We start from the raw sequence: 24,389 nt of genomic DNA on the forward strand, positions 1-24,389 counted from the left end.
ACAGTAGTACCCTAAATGCTGTTATTTAAGGCTTCATTGTTTGTTTTCTGCATTCCCATTTGTTCTTTCCTGGACATATAAAAATATGACTTTGATTTTTAACTAGGTTCAGATAATTACAATATCTGATAGGGATTTCCCTGGTGGCGCAGTGGTTAAGAATCCGCCTGCCAATGCAGGGGACATGGGTTCGAGCCCTGGTCCAGGAAGATCCCACATGCCGCGGAGCAGCTAAGCCCGTGAGCCACAACTACTGAGCCTGCGCTCTAGAGGCCGTGAGTCACAACTATTGAAGCCCGCGTGCCTAAAGCCTGTGCTCCGCAACGAGAAGCCACCACAATGAGAAGTTCGCGCACTACAATGAAGAGTAGCCCCCACTCGCCGCAACTAGAGAAAGCCCGCATGCAGCAACGAAGATGCAACGCAGCCAAATATAAATAAATTAATTATTTTTTAAAAAATCTGATGGATGTTCTCATCTCATGAATTTTTTTAAAAGGAAAAAAAAACGTGTTATTTAAGGCATAATAAAAACCTTCTAATGTGGGCTGCAGGAAGGGAAACTTGGGAAGTTTGGGTCTGCCTTGCAATGTACTCACTTCTAGTTTTTTCTCCTTTTCTGACAAAACATCTTTCTGGTTCTGGGTGTACTCCACCAACATCCGAGCCAGCTGGCGTCGGTCTTCCAGTTCTGCCGCCAGGCGCCCGTTATATTCGGCTAGTAACAGACATGCTTCATCTACTGTTTTTGAAAGACGTTCAGCTGCCTCTTTGTCTAAGTACAAATGAGACCAAAAAAAGAGACAATATACAATGACACAGGCATAATTGCAAACATTTCTGGGGAAGGTTAGTTTCTCCCCTAACATTCAAGTCCAAGAACAGGCCAGAACCTGTAGACAAACAATGGACTGGCTGACAGAGAAATCCAAAGGTACTCACTCCTGTCAACAAGATGGGACATTTCTGAATTACCTGAAGTGAGGCAATTGTACAAAGAGGGGAATCTGGTAAATGATTTCTAAATGCCTCTACCAAAAAATGAATAAATAGAAACAAATAAATAAATAAATATAGCGACAAAAGCTCTACAAATAAACAGAAAGAGATATTTAAGGTCATTTGTGAAATAATATTTCCCTGCCTCTGAGAATTTCAAAGGTGCTTTCATTCATATTATTTCATTAAATATTCTTTGCATATCCCTCTGAAATATAAAAGCAAGCACTCATTTCTTGGGTGTGGAAACTAAGACTTAATAAAAGTGACAGGTTCAGTAGCAGGTTCTTTGCTGAGGAGCTGGGACTCAAAACCACATCTATAAAATGGACCTACAGGATTCTACTTCTTAAACTATGTAAGCCTTAAACCTCTTCTTCTATTCAACAAAATATAGGGTCTGATAAGAAGCTTTCAAATGCTTTTGAATGTGACCCACGCTAAGAAATACACTTTATATAAATACACAAAAATAAAAGAAACACAAGTTTCATAAAACAATACTTTCCTTAGTATGTGCAGGGTGTTCTATCTTCTAACCCATAAAAAAAAAAAAATGTTGGTCATTATCTACCAGACTGATTTCAGGTCCAATTAATGGGTTGCAACTCATTGTTTGGGGAAAAAACTGTGCGGAAGAATCAAAGTATAAGAAAGGGTATCCTTGGAAAGAAGGGGTGAACAAGGCTCAACATTAGGAAATAAGACAAAGGACTATTTGTATTTCAAAGAAGTGATGTAATTAATTACGTGTGGGTATGGTGAGATTAAAATTTTTAAGTAGGTATACCTCATTTTAAAAAGGCCTTAGGGCTTCCCTGGTGGCGCAGTGGTTGAGAGTCCGCCTGCCGATGCAGGGGATACGGGTTCATGCCCCGGTCCGGGAAGATCCCACATGCCGCGGAGCGGCTGGGCCCGTGAGCCATGGCCGCTGAGCCTGCACGTCCGGAGCCTGTGCTCCGCAACGGGAGAGGCCACAGCAGTGAGAGGCCCACGTATCACACACACACAAAATAAATAAAATAAAATAAATAAAATAAAAATAAAAAGGCCTTAAAGGATCGGGAGAGATCGGTGCTTTGAAACAAAGCACTAGAGACTCCAGTAGTTCCATGGGACAAGCTCAAAGTGAGTTACACAGTGATACAGATCCGGTGCTTCCTATGAATACAGGTCGTCAAGGTGAGAGACCTCAGCACTGTCATACGTTAACCGGGATTTAAGAATTCCAACACAGTTTCTTTGGCAAACAGTCTGCCTGACTTTTAGATGCCTTCTCTACGTGAATACTGGAAGATGGACTGTTGAGGGGTTCCAAATTAGGCCTGATGTCAAAGATCAGGTACTTCTATGCTCCTCGGGGACAGGGAAACAACAGCATGTTCCTGGTGGAGGAGGACTGAACCAAAGAGAACACAAAGGAAAGAGACATTCTCAGCCGCTGAGGGTGAAGCAGTGACACTCTTCTAGACTGGTGGTGCAGTCTGGGAGTAAGCTGCTGGGGCGGTTAGGCTGCTTTAGCTTTGTCACTGCTTAGCTATTTTTTGTAATGGTTAATTCATTAAAATGTGTAAGTGCCTGTGGCAGAAAATGGCAAGGAAAACACTAATTTTTGAGATTAAAATAAATAAATAAACAAAACCAATTCTTTTACACTCCAAGAAGTGTACAAAGGAAATAATTCATTCACACAAATAATTACAAACCAGAAAAAGAACCTGTAATAGTTCTATGAGCTAGAGAAGAATATGCAGCCAAAACGTAGTGGCGAGATGCTCACTTCGAAGAACTTAACCTGTGGCTGTCCTCACATGCTCTGTCTGCCCTCCCAGCCACACAGACGAGGGCTGTGTGCCTCTTTTGGCCAGCCCTTCACTTGCGCATGGGCATCCCAGCCCCTCCTGCTTACTCCAAGACTCAAGTTTCTGGGTCTGTCCCCTGCGTTTCCCCATGCCTCATCAACTTCTCTCCCTCCGGAAGCACCCCACCAGCACACACACACACTGCTCCGTCTCACGACTGTGCGTCACTCTCTAGCTATTGCTCCACATCCCTGATCCTCTTACAGCAGAACTTCTCAAGAGCGCTGTCTACCCTCCTGGTACCCACCTCCTCCCCTAACTGCTGTCACTAAGCTCACTCCAATCAAATTTTATCCTCCAAATCTTCCAATTAGCCTGACGAATCTGTGGGCTCCTATTGTGTGCCTAACACTGTTCTAGGCTCTGAGCCAACAGGTAACACAAAGGACAAAAACTCTCTGCCCGCAAGTGTACAATCTCAGGTAGGAAGAGAAATAAATAATACACTATATTTTAGTTATTTACCAGCTGAAGATAAGAACTCTACAGAAAAATAAGGCAAAGGAGGAAAAATGGGGCATTCAGAGGGATGAAGGCAATTTTAAATAAGGTAGCCAGGAACTTCCCTGGTGGCGCAGTGGTTAAGAATCCGCCTGCCAATGCAGGGGACACGGGTTCGATCCCTGGTCCGGGATGATCCCACATGCCACGGAGCAACTAAGCCCGGGCACGGCAACTACTGAGCCTGAGCTCTAGAGCCTGCGAGCCACAACTACTGAGCCTGCACGCCACAACTACCGAAGCCTGTGCACTGCAACTACTGAGCCCACCCACTGCCACCACCGAAGCCCGCGCGCTCTAGGGCCCGCGTGCCACAACTACTGAGCCCGCATGCTGCAACTACTGAAGCCCGCGTGCCTAGAGCCTGAGCTCCGCAACAAGAGAAGCCACCGCAACGGAAGCCCGCACACCACAACGAAGAGTAGCTCCCACTCGCTGCAACTAGAGAAAGCCTGTGCACAGCAACAAAGACCCAATGCAGCCAAAGGAAAAAAAAAAAAAAAAGGTAGCCAGGTTAGGCTTCACTGAGGTGATACAGAAACCAAGGGCTGGAGGTAGTGAGAGAACAAGCCACGTGACTATCTGGGGAAGATCATTCCAGGCAGAGGAAACAGCCAAGTACAAAGGCCTTTGGAGAGGAAAGTGCCTAGCAAGGAACCCATATGACTAGAGTGTTCTGAGCAGAGGGGGGACACGATCCAACTTCCATTTTAGCAGATCACTCTGGTTACTATGTTGACGATAGAAAGATGACTGGGGAACAAGCAGGCAGCAGGGAGAGCAGATGGGGGCTACTGTGATAATTCAAGTGAAGGTGGTGACTCGCACCACGTGGCAGCAGCCGAGGTGGTAACAAGGTGTCAGATACAAGTTGTAGCCCCGATCAACAGGAATTATGAGGGGGTCATCTACTGAGATGGAAAAGACCATGAGAGAAATTCTGGAGGGAAGATGAGAAGTTTGGTTTTGGACAGGCCAAATCTGAAATGTCTTTCGAGCTATCCAAATAGTAACACTGAGCAGAAGGTTGGATATATGGGTCTCAAGTTCAAGGGAGAGGTCAACACTAGAGATATAAATTAGGGGATCGTTAGCATAAAAATTGTTATTTAAAGTCATTACACAGAATGAGAGGAACTGTCAGTGAAACTAACTAGGAAAGAGGGCTAATTACTCAAAATTAAGAGGTGAAGGAGAAGGGAAGAAACCAGCAAAGGAGACTGAAAAGACACAATCAGAGAGAGGAGGAATGCTAGGAGAATATGCGGTCCCAGCTTCCTCCTGCTGCTCTAACATATCACCACAAACCTGGTGGCTTAAAACAACATAAATGGATTGTCTTAATATTCATTATCATGGCCCCTTCCTCCATCTTCGAAATGCAGCTCTCCAACTTCTGCTTCCACAGTCACAACTCCTCTGACTCTTGCCCTCCTACCTCCCTCTTATAAGGACTGGGCCCACTTGACTAAGCCAGGATAATCTCCCCACCTCAAGATCCTTAACTCAATCACATCCACAAAGTCCCTTTTCCTATATAAGATAATATATTCACAGGTTCTGAGGATTAGGACATGGACATTTTGGCGGATCATCATTCTGTCTACCACGCCAAGTGAGAAAGTATTTTCAGGAAGAAGAAACTGGGCCAAATGTTACTGAGATCAAGTTAAGATTGGGCAAAAAATTCACCACTGAATTTTGGCAATATGGAAGCCATCAGCAACACTCATAAGAGCAGAGTCAGTGAAGTGGAACCAAAAGAGAACGGGGCAGGCGGGCGGGGGGCGGGGCATGGATGGAGACCGATGAGCATTGGCGACCTATATTAGAATGTTTTGCTATAAAGAACAGAGAAATGAGATGGTAGCTGGAGGAAGATATGGGTCAAGAAAAAAATTTTTCCCAAATGGGAAAAAAATACATGTTTTTATGCTATGGAGAATGATCCAGTAAAGGGGGAAAAAAAAAATGGAGATGCAGGAGAAAAGGGGAGAATTGTTGGAGCAGTGTTCTTGAGTAGGTGAGAAGGAACAGGTCTAACAGGCAGAGGGGCTGCTTTAGAAAACAGCATGCTCATCCACAGAAATAGGAAGAGAAGTCAGCCAGTGTTTATTTGTTTTGCCCAGCCACATTCAGTTGTGAACGGTGTCCGCCAGGAACTGGGGGTGGGGGAAATGAGTTGTTATTTAATGGTATAGAGCTTCAGTTCTGCAAGACGAAGAGAGTTCTTGAAATTGGTTGCACAACGTGAATGTACTTAACACTTCTGAGTGGCACACTTAAGAATGTTAAGTTAAGGGCTTCCCTGGTGGCGCAGTGGTTGAGAGTCCGCCTGTCGATGCAGGGGACGCGGGTTTGTGCCCCGGTCCGGGAAGATCCCACATGCCACGGAGCGGCTGGGCCCGTGAGCCATGGCCGCTGAGCCTGCACGTCCGGAGCCTGTGCTCCGCAAGGGGAGAGGCCACAACAGTGAGAGGCCTGTGTACCATAAAAAAAAAAAAAAAAAAAAGAATGGTTAAGACGGTGAAATTTTGTTAGGTGTATCTCACCATAATTAAAAGTCAAAATAAATAAATAATTTTAAAAAGCCATATAAATCCTTTAAGTCAGTGAAAACAAATGAAATTATATACACTGCTAGTTTTATATTACTTTGCTTCCAATTTTGCAGATTGAGATTCTGACAGTAAGAATAAATGAGGTGGTCCTTATAACAACAACAAAGTTGGATTTAACCAGGAGAAAAGTTGGGTTTTTGCCACAAGACTAGAGTGAAGGGAAAAAGGAGCAAAAGTGACTGAGTGTGTGTGACAGAGTGATTATAAAGACTCTAAGTGTAACGACTCCAAGCTGAGAAATGAAGAAAACAAGGCCATAAGGGGAGTAAAGGCTGGGAAAAGGTGGAAGGATCAAGACTGTGGGATCAACAGGCTGTTAAATCCAGTGGGTTTAATTGTTGGGGTGAGGGATGGTGGCAGCAGAGAGAGCGAGCCCAAGAGGCCTCCGTGTTGTGTTCTCCAACTAAGCACACTCCTGCCTGAAGGTCTTCCCAGGTACCGCTCCCTCCACCTGGGGGGCACTGCCTTCCCTTAGGTCTCCGCACAGCTTGCTTCTTCATCGGGGGGCCTCTGATCAAAGCCCATCTCATCAGGAAGACCTCCCTGGGCACTTTTCGAACAGCGCCTCCACCCCCACACCTCTGCTTTCCTTTCCTTTGGGGCACTTAACCTGTGACGGGATGTGGGTGCGGCCCCTAGAGCAGATGCCACATGGGGCGCCTCAAATGTCTGTTGAGTGAAGGAAGTATTTCATGAGTAACTTTGATTTCCTTTAAATGGATATGGAGGAAGTGAGTGAAGCAGCCAAGGTAAGGGACTGGAAGGAGAAAATGGCGGCCCTCGGACGAGAGTGGAACAAAGGGTCCGAGCTTTTGTAACGGGAAGAATGCAGGCTCTGCAGCCTAGGCTGGTAGAAGCACCTGGCGCAGAGCACACTCTACATGAGTTCACACTTCACTCCTTCCTCTCAACTGCCCATGCATAAAGCGGGAAGGATGCCAACTGCCCCTCCCTGTTTAATTGGGGGTGATCATCAAGAGGGCAAAATGACATGACTAACAATACAAACCTGGAGTTCTTGGCACTGAAGGCACTATCACCTATGGGGTATGTCAGTGTACAATGTAGAAGTCACAGCACTGAATCACAATTTTTTCTTTTTTTTGGAAAGGGTCATGAGTTTAATGCCTTCCCCCCGCCTGCCCCCCACACACATAATTTGCACTGTGGTTTCAAAAGACCTTACTTGTACTGAGTACCACAGGCTGTGGCATGCTAGCATTTCTGCAATAATTCCTAGAGTCACTATTCAAGCTCGGACTATTCCAGCAGCTTCTTTGTGCAGCATGTGAGTTATATTTGCAAATCCCAAGATGACAGAGAACCCAACACCATGTGGAAGGTATGTATTTGCAGACATAAGCATGTCCTGGGGTTTGATGCGTTGGAGATATGTCTCCCTCCCCTCATCTTTCACCCAAACTACCTTCTCACCTGTTATTTTTTCCAAAAGAGAAACATCTTGCACTTCCTGGGGTAAAGAAGCAATTTTCTGTCGGACAGTAGCATCCCCTGATGCAGCGTTTTCCAGGTCCTGCAAAGCTTTGATTAGTTCCTCAGTCTGTACGATGAAAACACAAACAACACTAACCATTAAGACATATGGGGATATGGGGTTTAGAGAAACTTAGCTGGAGTTAAACGAGGTGGAGGCAAATTCTAAATATGATCATCCCTGACATTTAAAAAATCATTGTTCTCATCCCAGAGTGTATACTGAAGTCAGTGATACAAATTCTAAGAGAATGTACATAATTTTTCTAAGTCCATGGTAGAACACAAATGAAATTCTACATAACTATGAAAAATTTTTTTTAAAGAACATGTTTTTGGCAACTTAAGAAAATGGAGTCTGGTTCATACTGTTTGGTTTCAAAGGATGCATGATCGCTAGTACAGAATGGCCTCCAGTTTAGAATAAAAGTATACATGTCAAATGCTTAGCAATTTGTGTGTTGACTGATTAAATGAAATGACACTACCTACTTCAATTCTTTCTTGAATTTGCTCTACAAAATGAGTATCACAAAGACGACATTTTTGACTTTGGCAGTCACTCCCAAAATTAAATGTGTCAAGCTCATTAGTTACAAACAAAGAGGGAAGAAAACCAAGAAGAGCAAACCAAGAATGCATCTTCTGTGTATACCAGAAAGGTTTTTTTTTAATTGTCAGGAAACACACAACGCTGACAGGTTAGTTAGTCCATAATAACCCTAAGGCTACCATGTAGACGGTAGTCAGGTTATCCTGAAAGTTGGTAATTCAGGCTGTTCTCTTGAAAGTTTTTAAATGCAAAGATATATGGCCTAACACTGCTTTCATTTGACCCCCGGACTAATTCAACATTTTAACATAACACAAATCAGACATGCTTCCTATTTACACAAGCCTTAAACACACCCATGTGTAATAAAATAAAGCTGTTTTAGGCAAAATGAGAGGCAGTGCAACTCAGTGAAAAGAGCATGGGCTCTGAAGTCAGTCAGACCCAGATTCAATTAAAACACTGGGCAAGTTACTTAATCTATCTCCTTGAGCCTCACTTTCTTTGACTGTAAACGAATAACTACATAAACAAACAGCTAAAACCAACCACACAGAGTTCATGAACTAACTTACACAAAGGGTCAAACAATGCAGATACACAGCTAAAAACTCAATAAATGCTACCTCCTTGTTTTAATATTTAAATAGGTTATAGTGTAGTAAATTTGCTACTGCTACACAGACTGTCCTTAGAAACTAATATGTTGTTTACTTATAAGAAACAACCATGCTATTGGAGACAAGCTATGGTAGAGGACTTTTGAATGCCTTTGTAACATTATCTACCCCTTTACAAAAAGTCTATTTTTTTAAAGAATAGTTTCAACTTCTAGGAGTGAAAAAACCCAAATCCCAAGTACTCTTACAAATCCATCCCAGACTCAGGGCATGCGAAGACAAAATCAAGCCTGCTGTCCGGCAAGCTTCATTAGGTGGATCTTGCACCCAGTGCCAAGAACTGCCCTCTGGTAATTCCATACTATTGGTCACTGGCGCCACCCTGTGGCCAGAATCTTCAACTAGAGGTCACTTCAAGCCACTCTGCCCTACTCTCTGGGGGTCAAGACATACCAAGAGGGGTCCTGCAGAAGGATCTTGGGGAGAGTAGCTTCCAGGGTAGTCGTCATCCTCCTCCTCTTGTATTTGCTGAAAAGTTCGCTTTAGAGATTTCTTCTCCTCTGTTGCTAGAGGAAAGAAAAAAGTGACAAATTTGCATCACCACAGCCTGTACAGGTAAGAGTCAAATGCTATGCTCAATGGGTCGCAAGTAAGAAAGGGTAGAAGGGGTGTACACTTCCAGAGATGGCTTAACATTAACCTTTAAGCCACTTATTTTCAATTGGTGGTCATTCCCTACGTTACTGAGAAGAGTCAAAATGGCCTCAGTCCGTCAACTCAGATTGACTCACTGGAAAAATACTACCGAAAAAAAAGCATCTAAAAGTGAAATTTACCAAACTAACACATTTCATTAAAAACGTCGTTATCTTAAAAAAAAAAAAAAAAAGTTAACAGGAGAAGTAAAAAGGTAAGAAACCTCATCAGAAAATGTAATGTGTAATGAAGCAAGCTGTTGTGTGCAAGGGTTTGTAGGGAATATACCGTGTACAAAATGAGATACTTTATGCTTTCCAGGGTCACTTCAGAAAATAAGTAGCAGAGAGAGACCCATCAATTAAATTGTGTCAAAAGCTCTAAAAACAAACGTCCTTTAAACTATCCCTTTAAGAACAAAACAAACCTAGTTTTACCTTAAAATTTACAATAACCATTACTGAGCATTATGACATATTACTGAGAGAAATTACATGTCACCATTTTAAAATTAACCACTTCTGAGGCTAACAGGTTACATTTTTTTATTATCCGTACCACGTGCTTTTAAATTGTTACGACAGATGTGTTAATTCCAAAATCATTCCTTTTGCATTAAATTGGACAATACAAAATAAATGCCAAACAACTGAGGGACATAAATCTAAATGAGAAATTCAGGTTTGGAAAGTAAAGAAACTATTGGATGCCTAACATGTGCCAGGCACTGCAATAGCTTCTTTACATTTGATCCTTCCAACAATTCTAAGATGTACAATGGTATCTCCACTTTAGAGGTGAGAAAATGAAGACCCAGAGAGGCTAAATAACTCATGTAATGGTATGATTTCAAAATCTGTGCTCTTTCCACTGAATTCAACTTACTTAGCATCACACAATTTCCATCTCATCTGTCAAATGAGGGTCACCATGCACCTGCCTCAGAACTCTGTGAGATATAAACAGAATCATGTACACTTCTTGCTTGATTCAACACTTTCTTCTGGAACCCAGGATGTAGTTCCTGTTCTCTACCTTACATGTTAACTGACCAGGCTATGTTTGATGTGAAAGCCAAGTCAATATCGTGGATTTTATTTTTTCTTAATGTTTTTGTTTGTTCTACTAAAGAGAAACAGCATCATTTGCATTACCGGCAGTCTTGTCTTTGCACTATTCTATTATGCACAGATTTATTATCACAGTTTGGTTAAATGACACTATTCCCCCAACAACAGAGTTCAAATTTCAGTTACCATGGCATATTTACTCTGTGTAACTGCATAAACAACAAACCCTCGCTGCTAACTTTAGTCCACAAATCACTACATAAATAATAGAAATGCATCATGATTAGTGACTGCATCACTTCTCCCAAGGTCAGTAATTGGTTACTGCACCTCCGTTATTCAGTTCACACACAGACAACAAAGTGTTTAGTTGTGCTGTTAGTCTCCCAGTGACAAAATCCACGTGACATTTTATAAAAATAAATAATCAAAACAGGGAACTGACTGACAAAGATGAAAGAGCAGCAAAGAAACTAAAACGAAAGTTAACGCTGGAAATGAAGTTCGCATGGAAAACAAATGGAGCTGTAGAAGAAACAGCTGGCTGTGGGGATGCCGGCACTGCCATGCTCTTCTAGAGAAGATGGCTTCGCAGCCAGAGGAATTTAGTGAAGGCCAACTCATCAACATAAATGAAGAATGTGGCTGTGATGAAAAGGATGACAATGTCCCAGAGGAAGTGATGCTGACAAAAAACTTCACTTTAAAGGAACTCTGAGATACTTCACAACACTGAAAGCACAAAGGATAAAATGTTGGAAGCTGATCCAAATTTAGGAAGGAGTATGACAAAGATGGAAAAGATGCAACAAGCTTTGTTCAAACCACTCGTGAAGTTTGTTACAGAGAAATAAACACTTTAACTCACAATGTTTCTAATTTATGTTACAGCATGCTAACTAAGTCTTAATTTTACTATTTTTTTTGTTTTCCTATACAATTGTAATCAACAGTGAGTTTTTAATTCTTTGATAAAAAATTTTAAGTCACAGAATAATTGTAATTTTTCCCATTGATTATTAAGATCACTCTGTACGGTTTCAGCTTGAATGGTCATTTTTACAGTCCTGCTCTCCTATGCAAAGCAAGGACGGCTGTTATTTTTCAAACAGAAAATCTATGGGGATATAATCTGCATATGAAATATCTAACAGTACTCTGCACACAGTGCCTGCCTAACTAACGTGTAGTGTGCAGTATGACCTGTGTGAACGTTTAACCATTACAGCATCAAAGTGGCCATGTCTGATGAGTAGCCACTAGAGAATGTAAGCATAAGAGCAAAAAAAAAAATTTACAGTATTGTTCTGTTCACTTCCAAACACCTAGAAGAATGCTCAATAATCAAGAAGTAACTGTTAAACACTAAAGAAGGTAGGAAAAAAAATATAAAACTTGAATCCTTCAGTTTTCCAACTCTCATACAGAAATTATTATATATAAAAACCACACATCACTGAACATCTCAGGACACTCAGAATCACTGAATTTTGGCACTGGAAGGCCTCAGGCAGACCTATGTATTTGCTTTCCCCACTGCTCCCCACCTCATTTTTCATAAGAACGTCAAGGCCCACCGGCTGTGGTGTGTCCAAAGCCAGAGACCTTATTAGTCTAAATCTGGGTCCTACAGCAAAAGTCTTCTGTCTCCTAATCTGGAGTTCTTTTTACCACTTCCTGCTGGCACTCACTTCTAGCAATGCAAAACCGAAATCAAACTGATGACAATTTGAGGGCCATTTCTGTCCTCCGCCATCCTGATGGAAGAGGGTGTAACAGGAGGTAACCGTTATCATCCTACTTTCCAGCTCTCCTGTACCTCCACTAGAGGACCTACTGGAAATAAATTATTCATCATTTCCCCCACAGGGCTCCTCCTTTCCTGAGCTACCTATTACCATTATGAACACTGCCACTGGCCCCATCTTCCAGGTACAATGCCTTGGAGGACAGTGGAATCTTTCCCAAAGTCCCAACTTCTAGCAGATTCCACAATTGTGAGGAATTCTTCCTTACATCCTCTTTCTGCTTCTTCCCAAAGCCTCTTATAAGCCACCTGTCCTTATGCATGCCTTGTCCAGACCGCTGTCCCAGCTGGGCTCTCTGCCTCTTCTAGTCACTCTTGCAACTTAGACTACACCATCTTCCTAGAGCTGGGCTCTCACCCCATCATGCCTCTACTCAAAACCCTGAAAAGGCCACCTAAGTTCAAAGTCTCCTTGGTGATGGTAACGGCAGAACCACCTTGAGCACTCCCTTCCGACTGTCATCCTTTCCCTCCAGCCCCCACAGCATCAGGGCCTCTCTTTGAAAGCGCTGGGCCCTTGCCACTTTGCGTGGCAACTGGCAGGCACAGGCCTTACCTCTCCGATCGAAACAGCAAGTGTCTTATTCCTTTACATCGCTATAATACCCAGGAAAGTGTCAATACACCTGAGTCTGAAACTTCTTGAAGGCAGAGGAAGCATAGCGACTGCAAAGCCCTAGTGCTGTGCCAGAAATAACTATCCCTGCTTCCCTTTACACAAACCAGACTCTCCCCTGCTCATGTGTACAGAATTAGCAGCGAGAAGGCCCAGAATTCTCAATCGAGTTGGACAGCCATTAAAATGACCCGGGAAATCTGCCAGTCCTGTTCCTGTGTCTGAACTTCAGATCAGGCACCTTCCGCTATCAATTCGGCTCTGACCACAGGTGTTACACTCACTCCTTTTTTCACTTCCTCAACCACTCTGTTTATAGGCAGGGCAAACACCACAGGGGCCGAAATCCTTCTGTCCTTGTTGCACACCTTCTGTTCTATCCTTCAACACATCCCTGTGTCTTCACGGGGCCTGTACTAGCTAACCTTCAAGGAACCTGGTTACCTAAGGGTTTATGGTATGCCTCTTAGAGACCTGTGATAGAATTTCAGACACTATGGCAGACTGTGAAACTAATTTTAAGGCAAAAAGTTAGCCTGAAGGATCCCAAATCACATTACAAAATGCAGTCATCTACCAGTAAAGCTGGATCTTCTAAATAATCCACTTGAAATTTCTAGGATTGAAAAAAGAAAAAAAGAAACCCCCCCAACAGATTTTATATTACTTTTTTTATAACATCTTTATTGGAGTATAATTGCTTTACATGGTGTTAGTTTCTGCTTTATAACAAAGTGAATCAGTTATACATACATATACATATATCCCCATATCTCTTCCCTCTTGCGTCTCCCTCCCACCCTCCCTATCCCACCCCTCTAGGTGGACACAAAACACTGAGCTGATCTCCCTGTGCTATGCGGCTGTTTCCCACTAGCTAGCTATTTTACATTTGGTAGTGTATATATGTCCATGCCACTCTCTCACTTCGTCCCAGCTTACCCTCCCCCTTCCCTGTGTCCTCAAGTCCATTCTCTATGTCTGTGTCTTTATTCCTGTCTTGCCCCTAGGTTCTTCAGAACCATTTTTTATTTAAGATTCCATATATATGTGTTAGCGTATGGTATTTGTTTTTCTCCTTCTGACTTATTTCACTCTGTATAAGTCTCTAGGTCCATCCACCTCACTACAAATAACTCAGTTTCGGGCCTCCCTGGTGGCGCAGTGGTTGAGAGTCCGCCTGCCAATGCAGGGGACACGGGTTCGAGCCCTGGTCTGGGAAGATCCCACATGCCGCAGAGCACCTAGGCCCGTGAGCCACAATTACTGAGCCTGTGCGTCTGGAGCCTGTGCTCCACAACAAGAGAGGCCAAGATAGTGAGAGGCCCGCACACCGCGATGAAGAGTGGCCCCCGCCTGCCGCACTAGAGAACGCCTTCGCACAGAAACGAAGACACAACACAATCAAAAATAAATTAAGAAAAACAAGAGAATCTTTAAAAAACAAAAACAAAGCAACTCAGTTTCGTTTCTTTTTATGGCTGAGAAATATTCCGTTGTATATATGTGCCACATCTTCTTTATCCATTCATCTGTTGGTGGACACTTAGGTGCTTCCATGTCCTGGCTATTGTCAACAGAGCTGCAAGGAACATTGTGGTACATGACTCTTTTTGAATTATGGTTTTCTCAGGGTATATGCACAGTAGTGGGATTGCTGGATCGTAAGGTAGTTCTATTTTTAGTTTTTTAAGGAATCTCCATACTGTTCTCCAGAGTGGCTGTCAATTTACATTCCCACCAACAGTGCAAGAGGGTTCCCTTTTCTCCACACCCTCTCCAGCATTTATTGTTTGTAGATTTTCTGATGATGGCCATTCTGACTGGTGTGAGGTGATACCTCATTGTAGTTTTGATCTGCATTTCTCTAATGATTAGTGATGTTGAGCATCTTTTCATGTGTTTGTTGGCAATCTGTATATCTTTGGAGAAATGTCTGTTTAGGTCTTCTGCCCATTTTTGGATTGGGCTGTTTGTTGTTTGTTTTTTTTGATATTGAGCTGCATGAGCTGCTTGTAAATTCTGGAGATTAATCCTTTATCAGTTGCTTCATTTGTAAATATTTTCTCCCATTCTGAGGGTTGTCTTTTCGTCTTGTTTATGTTTTCCTTTGCTGTGCAAAAGCTTTTAAATTTCATTAGGTCCCGTTTGTTTACTTTTGTTTTTATTTCCATTTCTATATTACTTTTATAATGAAAAAAGAATCAGGAAATACTGTTTCCAACAGCTCCCTCATTCTCTGTCCCCTCCCTGCAAAATAAGGGAGTTTTTTTTAAAAAGCACATTTACCTTTACTTGTAGAGAGAAAAAGATGTGCAACAAAGGGCTGACACTTGAGGCACAGTTCTGAAAGCACTCTACCTGTATCATCTCACTGAACTGAATGGCCAGGTCCAGACCTGAACCTGGGAAGCTGGGCCTATAGCTTGTGCTCTTAACCATCATGCTCTCCAGCCTTGCACAAAATCTGGGGGACTGAACATACTAACGTGACTCCTCCTACTTTTGCTATTGGTTTGTATTTAGAAACTCAGAATATTAGATATTAGAACTGGGAGGGGGTACCAAATAGAAGTCATATGATCACATTAATAACATCTTACCTTCATTACCTCAAGTAATCCTCACTCAACCCTATGAGGTATTATTACTAGCCATAATAATAGCCATACTGTACAGTGAGAACCTGAGGCTCAGAGAGGTCAAGTGCCATGCCCAAGGTCACACAGTTTGGAAGTGACAGAGCTGGGATTCATACTCTGGAAGTCTGATTTCAAACCCTTGCTCTGAATAGCTAAACTAACTATACTAAGGTCCAGGACACTTGTGTGACCTACTCATGAGTTCATACCCTCATTCAAGTCTACTGAATCCATGTGCTTTCAACGAAAAATTATGGTGTGAAGAACACAGGCTTTTAAGTTATATAGATCTGGGTTTGAATTCTCTACTTATCAATTATATCTACTTGGACAAAATTACTGTACCCTTGTGAGGCTTAATATCTTCATCTGAAATAGGAAAATAATACCTAGTACATAGAGTAGTTGTAAGGATCTAAAATAAATTAACGTGAAAAGCAGCCAGCAGAGGGGCTGGTGCTGAATAGGTGCTCAATAAATGCTATTTCCTTTGTATCTACCTTTCCTTTCTAAAGCCTACAGCTATAGGATACCGTGTGATTTATATGGGACTGAAGTAAATAATAAGTTCCACTCAGTCAAGCAACAGCATGAGTATTCCCAAGAATACAGAGACAACTTTAGAATCACTGGGTCTTATACCTGGGATTGAAAAAAGAAAGAAAAAACCCCCACAGATTTTAAATTACAGGTACACAAACTCAAGAAAACTCCAGTTCTAAAACAAAATTCCTAAGCTCACACATTCTCCAACATTAGAAATGTCAGCTCCACAGGAAAATTTTTATTCCAAAAGTAAACTCTGTAAAGTTGTCTGAAGACAAAGAATTAGCCCTGAATTAAGGTTGAAATATAAAAGGACTATTTAAATTTGGAAATAAGCTTCTGGAAAACTCATCAATATTTTGAAAGGATTGTGTAAAATATTCTGATAACTCGGGTCCAAAGAAGACAGTGAGAAGACAGAGTGAGTTAGTTGAGACAAACACATTGGAACCTTTTGATATGTGTTTTCATCTTTACAAACTAGAGAAAGAGAAATTATCTTTAGATCAGCATTATCCTCTACATTAGAGGAATACTGCCTCTATTGCTGTTAATGTCTAGACACTCAAAAAAAAAAAAAACTGAAACCCAATGGAGCTATTTTCAAATCTAGCACTGCCACAAATTCCCATTTGTCTGACTGCTCCCTGAGTGCAAAACTATTTCTCACTCCTCTCTTGCTCTTTCCTATACTGTCTAGCATAGCTGTTTACTCAAAGCATATGTTTGGCAAATGCTTGTTTAATTGAAACTCAACACTTAGCTTCAAACATCATCTTTCAGAGCTCTCCTACTTGCCCAAAGCTTCAAACATCATCTTTCAGAGCTCTCCTACTTGCCCGAAGGTGTTTTTAAAAAAATCAGCACTGTTTACCAATGGACTTCAAGTCAGAGGAGAGAAAAGAATGTTGGATAATTCCCCAACACTGTGTAGAATACTTCCAAAGGACACAACACAAACATTGCCAGAATCCAATCCAATCCCAAAATTGTTTTCTATCAATTCCAAGTAAAACAACAATGACCTGCAGACTGAAAGCACGTATGTCATTCTTAGAAAGCCTCTAACCTCTAGTTTCACAGGAAAGTTACTCCACCTTAAAACGCATATAAACTCAGACCTGGAGGAGATTGTGAAAGGTACACAATAAAAAGAGTTGCTGAATGAATGATATTATCACATATACTAATTGTGGTTAAGTTCTATTGCAGAGACATGTACAAAGTCCCAGAGGAAGATGGAGGGAATTGGTTACATGGGCCCAGACAAGCTAGCAAAGATGTCAGAACGTGAGTAGCATTCTTAAGGAATAAGTTCACCACACAAAAGGGGCAGAAGGACATTGTAGGCAGAGGTAACAGCAGATGCAAAGGAAGGGGTGCCAACAGAGCATCCAGAGGGGAAATCGCTAGGTATGGCCAAAGAATATGGTATATGTGAGAAGATGGGAGAAGAATCTGGAACAGTAGAGTAGTTCACATTATAAAGGGTCCTCAATACTATGTTAGTATTTGGACTTGACCTTCCAGGCAATGAGCATGTGTACAGTCACATCAGATCTGTAGCTTAGAAACATGTCACGTTTAGAATTAAGCCACAACTAACTGGAAGCCAAAGAACCAAATAACGTTTGATTTTACTCCTCTTTAAAAGAAAAAATAACATAGCTTTTAAGAAGGACTTGGTAAAATTCACACACAAACAGGAACACACTATCTCAGAATATTCTGGGTTCAATAAGGACCAAAACCAATTTTAGACAGCAGCTGACAACCATCAAAAGTATGTCCCCAAACCACGTCAATATGTAATGAAAACAAGTTCCAAAAGGGCTGAAGGACTTATCCAAGATCCTATAACAGTTAGAGGCGAGGCTCGGACAAAATCTTAGCCCAGGGTACTTCCTAGTTCGCCGTAACTCTGAACAATTTTGTTGTTCCTTTCCCTTGTGCAAGGAAAGTCTCTGAAAGGCATAAGCGTGCCAAGGAGAATACAGATCAAAAGGTAGGATATGAGATGATGAATAGCATGAATACTAGAACCAGGCTTACACACTGCAAGCACTACATAAATTCTCACCATCGTTTATGATCATCTCTCTCTGAAGAATCATATAATCGCTGGTGGTTCACAGCAACCCCCACTGCAGCTTTTCATATGTGATTCGAAAGTAGGCAAAGACCAAGAGCTGTAAACATGTGGTGATGTTTCTACCTTTGGGGGGAGGGCTCTTGGAGTCCTCCATAGACAGCTTCAGCTGCTGTATGAACTCGCCGCCATACACACTTCTTTCTTGCCAGATGTTCAGCAATCTTTCTAAAGGTTTTTTACAGCCTTCATCTGCCTCTCTGCCCAGAAAAGATGAAAAGATATATATAAGCTTAAGATTTTTTGCTTTTAATTAGGACAGATTTACTTTAAAAAAAAAAAAAAAAAACCAACAACTGACTAAATAATTTACATATTTAAAAACAGAAGGAAGAGTAAGGTACATACTGTACTTAACGGATATTCAAAACTTGACCAGAAACTACATTCTTCCTGTGGTGTGTAGAGAAGAGAGAGGGATTATGCTACAGAATTAATCTGTGTCTTTTATCCTCTTTGAAAGATGGGGCAAATAGGGCAAAAAGCCAAAGGCTGATTTTTACTGACAGAGAATTATCAAAAATCAATCATATCAATTGTGACAGCTTGCTTTTTACAAGGCATTAACTGAAATCTAGTGCCAGATATACTGCTGGAAATTAAAGCAGGCCAAAATTTTTAAGGACAGGAAAAAAATGATTAAAACCAAATGTTTAAAGTGGGGAAGAAATTCATAATAACTCATCAATGCTAACACACCAACACCTCTAATATGTATAAATACAATCGTACATACATATATGTCAAGACTGATCTCAACTTTAAACTCACTACTTCATAATTATTTTAATTCCAGGCTAGGTCTGTATTCCAGATTCACACAAAGGTGTCTAGCAAATCATCTTAGAACACACTGAGCATAATACAGTCCTTTGTAACTTATATCTGAATGAAAGAAGCTAGTTTTTTTCCTGATATATTACTCTCTTAAAACATATCACTCTCTTATTTTTCAATGAGATGACCATAACTCGCACTCAGGGTGAAGCAGTTGTTTACCATAAAGTGTCAGAGGGCAAGTGGAAGCATGGGGGGAGACTTTCTGAAAGGAAAACAAATTCCCTCACCATGTACTGTGTTACTATGAATTGTTCTGTTCTGTGAGGCTGTCTAGATGTCAATGACCTTACACTGAGGAACTATAAACAAGAAGGGTTACCCTGACATCTTAGTATCTAAGTCAGTATCTTTAATAGGAACCTCAAGAAGAAACCATATAAAATTCAACTCAGATGGGAATTTCACCCACCCCCAGCCCTAACAGCACTTTTCTAAAACTTACGTTAACACTCAAGATGAGCTGAGTTTTCAGCCTAATCTGGTCAGATTGTATTACTTATGAATTATTAGCGGCAAATTTCACTAAATTGGGGGTTAAAGTACTAACTAAATCAGGATACATACAAATTAATTATTCTATTGGTAAAGCTTTTTTTTTTAAAGTCAGAGGTCGGGGTGAGGGGGAAAAGGGGGAAATTTCCACTGATATTTATAAAACTTAAAGATATGACCTTGATATTTATAATAAAAACATCTCTACTCCATCTTCAAAATACACCTAGAAACAAATTACTTCTCACCTCTTTCTCTGCTCTCAGCCTGACCCAAGCCACTATCATCTCTTGTCTGATTACTGCAACAGCCTCATTACTAGTCTCCCTGCTTCCACCCTGTCCTCCAACCATCTATTCTCAAGTTTTAAAAGTCCAATCCTAACTGTTGTGTTAAGGTAGATCATGTTGCTCCTTTGCTCAAAACTTCCAATGGTTCTTCCTGGTCTCCCTCAGAATAAAAGTGAAAGTCCTAATGGAGCCTACAAAGCCCTTCTCAGCCCAGCCCATTACTTCTCTGACCTCACCTATCCTCACTCTCCCCTCCTTCCTCAACAGCTCCCTGGCCCTCCTGCCATAAAGTGTAGGACCTTTGCACTTAGCTTGGAACCAAGGCTCAGGCCAGGCAAGGCTCCTTTGCTCTCCTCCTTCAGGTGCGTATATTCACACAGCACCTTTTCAGTGAATCCTCTCCTCATCTCCCTACTTAAAAGTACACTCCCTACTCCTACTTAATTTTTCTCCACACAATTTATCTTCTGATGTGCTATATATTCAGTTTCCCTGTTGTTTATACTCTCTTTCCATCTGAATGTGATTTCCACAAGGGCAGGGATTTGTCTTTTTCCCCCACTGCTATATGCCCTAGAACAAGCACAATAAATATTTAATTGCAATGTTTTTTTTGAAAAATGTTAGAAAGGTTTCAGTAGGCCATACAATTAGTTAACTTTCAACGACCATTTTACCACATCAAGGTCATTCATGTCAGACATCAATTAAGCATTCATCTGCGCATTAAGGTTTCTGAAATACTGTGCTTGGAATACAAAGAACAAGGCCTAAGTCCTGACCTCTAGGTTCTTGACCCAGCAGCCCCTCACCTCTCCACACCCTACCTGAGGCTTCATGTTCTGGCAACACTCAACGGTAAGTATTTTCTACTCAGCACTTGCTGCCACTGGTACGTGTGCCTATGCTCATGCTTTCTCCTCTCGCTTGAATGGAATCCCCAAAACAGAACAAGGTGAAGAGCAAAAGGTTCTGAGTAATTCCGGGGGCTGAAGTACTATATTGGGGGGGGGTGTGGAAACAGCAGAAGAATCTGGAGGGATACAGTGGAATTAGATTATAGAGGACCCTAAATGCCATACTAAACATGTGGCCTTTATCCTGAAGGCAATGGGAAGTCCCTAATGTGATCAAATGCAGGCTTTAGAAAAATAAAGTCATTATAACTACGGTAACAAAATCACAACTAATCAGAACTTAACTGGTTGGTACTTTTAACATAAAATCTGTTCTCTGCAAATTCTCTTAAAAGAGAAACCAATCATGAAAACAAATTCTTATCAAGGATTTAGTTAAAAGGGTTGGGAGGGGCACAACACCCATCCAACCGCCATCCTCCATTCCTGGGGCTATTTGGGGCTTAAGACTGATAGTGGGCTTCCCTGGTGGCGCAGTGGTTGAGAGTCCGCCTGCCGATGCAGGGGACACGGGTTCGTGCCCTGGTCCGGGAAGATCCCACATGCCGCGGAGCGGCTGGGCCCGTAAGCCATGGCCGCTAAGCCTGCGCATCCGGAGCCTGTGCTCTAAAACGGGAGAGGCCACAACAGTGAGACGCCCTCATACCACAAAAAAAAAAAAAAAAAAAAAGACTGATAGTGAGTACAGCTGCACAGTACACTACTGTATAGTGGATACTGATGCTCAAACCTGTTGTAACCACAAGATTTTCAAAAGGCTTTCACCACTAAAGGCTACAGCCAAAAGGGAGCTCTACTTTAATAATTGAACATAATTAACCATGACAGGTTAATTCTTTGAGCACTACAGTCAATCAAATTTTTGCCGGCTAAGGTCTAAAGATATAGACACAACAGTCAAGAAGTCTTTTTACTGATGCGGTTTTGCCCTAAGTAGCTCCAATGAAGTGGAAGTCACTTTAGCACCTGAAATTGGATACAACCAAAGCAAAAAAGTCATTTTATGACACAAGGAGCTATCTTTTCAAGTTGTACTAACTCCATTCTAACTTGAGAAATCATTAAGTGAAAAAACACAAAAAATCTTTGCCACTTATCAATGAATAAACTGAAAGATGATAAATAAGTACATATGTAACTTATTTTGCAGAACACAACTTAGTATCTTAATTCTAAATATTTATAAATTCAACCACTGAAAATTTGATCTAAAAAGTGAAAAAGTATGTGTTATACACACGTAGGACTACTGCTCGAAGTGTCAGCTGGATACCAGAGGGCTTGCCAAGCCAGCGTGGGGGCCTTTTCTTCCTCTGCAGCTCTAATGGCACTGCCTTGGTACACCCACTATAATTTGTGTACTTCTCCCTTATCCCGTGCACAGTAGGCCTATGGCAGGCCTACCCAGGGCATAAATTCTTTCTAAGTATCCTCAACACTTCCAACAGCACCTCATGTAAAGGTAGAGCAGAAACAGTCCTTTGCAATTGTGTAGAAAAGAATTAACATAGCAGGCCTGAGACTGCTGCCCTTAACAGGCCTGCTCATGAGGTTGGCCCTTGACTGGCATCTCGGAACCTGGATTTCAGAAGTGTTCCCATCATTTCCTAACTGATAAGGGTGGTTTACTGTGCTTAAACTGTTTATACAAACAGTATGGTTTATGCTGAACACCTGCTTTCCTTCTGGGAGCCTAGAATTTTGGCAGAGTGCCTGCGACCAACCCTAACAAAATCCCTAGGTACTACATCTCTAATGGGCTTCTCAGGTAGAACACTTCACGTGTGTTGCCACAGTTCAAAGGGGGAAGAATTAAGTATGTCTTGTGTGACTCCACTATGAAAGGACTCTTGGAAGCTTACGCCTCGTCTCCTCTGGACTTCATCCCTTGCACCTTTTCCCTTTGCTAATTTTGCTTTATATCCTTTCACTGTAATAAATCATAGCCAGGAACACAACTATACACAAGTCCTGTGAGTCCTCCTAGCAAGTCACCAGACCTGGAAGTGGTCTTGGGGACCCATGACTGTTATAACAGGAAATAAATATGTATATGGTGATAATTCCAAATTTATGTCTCCAGAAATCAATTTCCTACTGAGCTTCAAGACTCTTTCATCCATCCGCCTATATGGCATCACCCTTTGGAATATAATATCTATTAGCCATCTCAAACTTAACATGGCCAAAGCAGAACTCTTGATTTCCTCTACCATATCTTTACCTCAATCTCCACCTCGGTAAACAGCATCATCAGCCATCCACATACTCATGCCAAAAACCTAGAAATAATCTTTGATTTCTCTTTTCCCTCACTACCAAGCTCCCACTAATCCTATCAGTTTTACATGGGGGGGGGGTGCGGGCAGGGGCACAAATCTACCCGTGAAGTAAACAAAGTAAACATTCAACAAGTGGAAGCTATTATCTCCTCAATGCTCCCGAGTCCTAGCCAATGTCATCTCTAGCCTACACTAGTGCAACACCCTGGACCTCATGTTCCTGCCTCTCCCTTATTATCACATATTATCACTCTCTGAAAGTATCTTATTCATTTTGTCCTTGCCTGCCTTGTTCACTGCTTGCCCCCCTAGTGTCTGCATCAGTACTTTGCACAAAGAAGGCACTTAAATACATCTTGAAGGAAAGATTAAGTGAACTATCTCCAAACTAAGAAGAAAACAAGAAGGCATTTGTATGGAAAATAAGTTTAAACTCTGGTTACTTAAACTGCTATTCAAATTAAATCTACCCTATGAGCTTGGCAGCTTTCTCTGACTTGAGAGGTTTGTTGTTTCCTTCCTAGGGGGTAGGGGGTTTGAGGGAGGAGATAGGAAATTATCATAAAGAGATTCCTAATCTATTTTAGTCAATATTAATGGGTCCACTATCTTTGTTCATCAATTGGCCACAGAAAAACTGTACAGAGAGCACTTTCTACTGTTGATAAGGTGCATCAGGACTGAAGTGGTGTGGCTGGACTTTCTATTCTAATTGTGGGGGTGGGGTGGGGGGTGGGGAGGGAGCTTAGAGACATGGGGACCTTAAAAGAACCAGAAGAATGCAAAAATGAAAGGTAATAGAGCTATCTTTTTATTTAAAAGGATCAGGTCTATTTTCCCCATAATGCCACAGAATTTGCCAAGACATTTTTACAGTGCCTCCTAGATAGGTTTTAGGATGATAACCAAGTAGAAAAATTTTTAATCCTGGTATTGCTCATCCCTCCTCTCCCACCGCTTTTCTACTTACACTTTTCTGATTTGGGAACTGCATATGATTGCTGTTAAATTTTTAAGGAAAAATGTTATGCTTACTATCCCTATAGGGAATTACTTTAGTCAATTTCTTATACCCTAAATTTATTAACTTATTCAACAACTACTTACTGAATCCCTACTCTGTGCCAGGGCAGACCACAATGTTGCTCAGCTCCTGGGACACCATTCACATCAAGACTATCTAAATGGTGTTCCCGAAGGTACAAAACCCAGTAGTTCTGTGCCAGATACTCTATTAGGTGTCTGGAATACAGGAAAGAACAAAAAAGAAACAGTCTTTCTCTTCACATAGTTTATAATATAGTATATGCCCATGAATGGGCAAAGACTGTGGATTGAGCATTGTTGTTTTACTTTAGCCTCACAACTCTAATGAGACAGGTGGTGACATTC

At 41.6% G+C, this 24,389-nt stretch overlaps 1 protein-coding gene across 1 annotated transcript in view; it reads right to left on the reverse strand.

The window, feature by feature from the left end:
* Positions 1-24,389, reverse strand: part of RPRD1B (regulation of nuclear pre-mRNA domain containing 1B) — a 55,598-nt gene that overhangs the window by 23,713 nt on the left and 7,496 nt on the right. The window contains exons 3-6 of the mRNA XM_082644843.1: positions 18,243-18,376; positions 9,104-9,216; positions 7,418-7,544; positions 600-775 (exon numbers count right to left, since the gene is read on the reverse strand). Of these exons, the coding sequence (XP_082500969.1) occupies positions 600-775; positions 7,418-7,544; positions 9,104-9,216; positions 18,243-18,376 (550 nt within the window). The remainder of the gene's footprint in view (positions 1-599; positions 776-7,417; positions 7,545-9,103; positions 9,217-18,242; positions 18,377-24,389) is intronic.

The sequence above is a fragment of the Mesoplodon mirus genome, assembly GCF_964341445.2.
Source record: "Mesoplodon mirus genome assembly, chromosome: 15".
NCBI lineage: Eukaryota > Metazoa > Chordata > Mammalia > Artiodactyla > Ziphiidae > Mesoplodon > Mesoplodon mirus.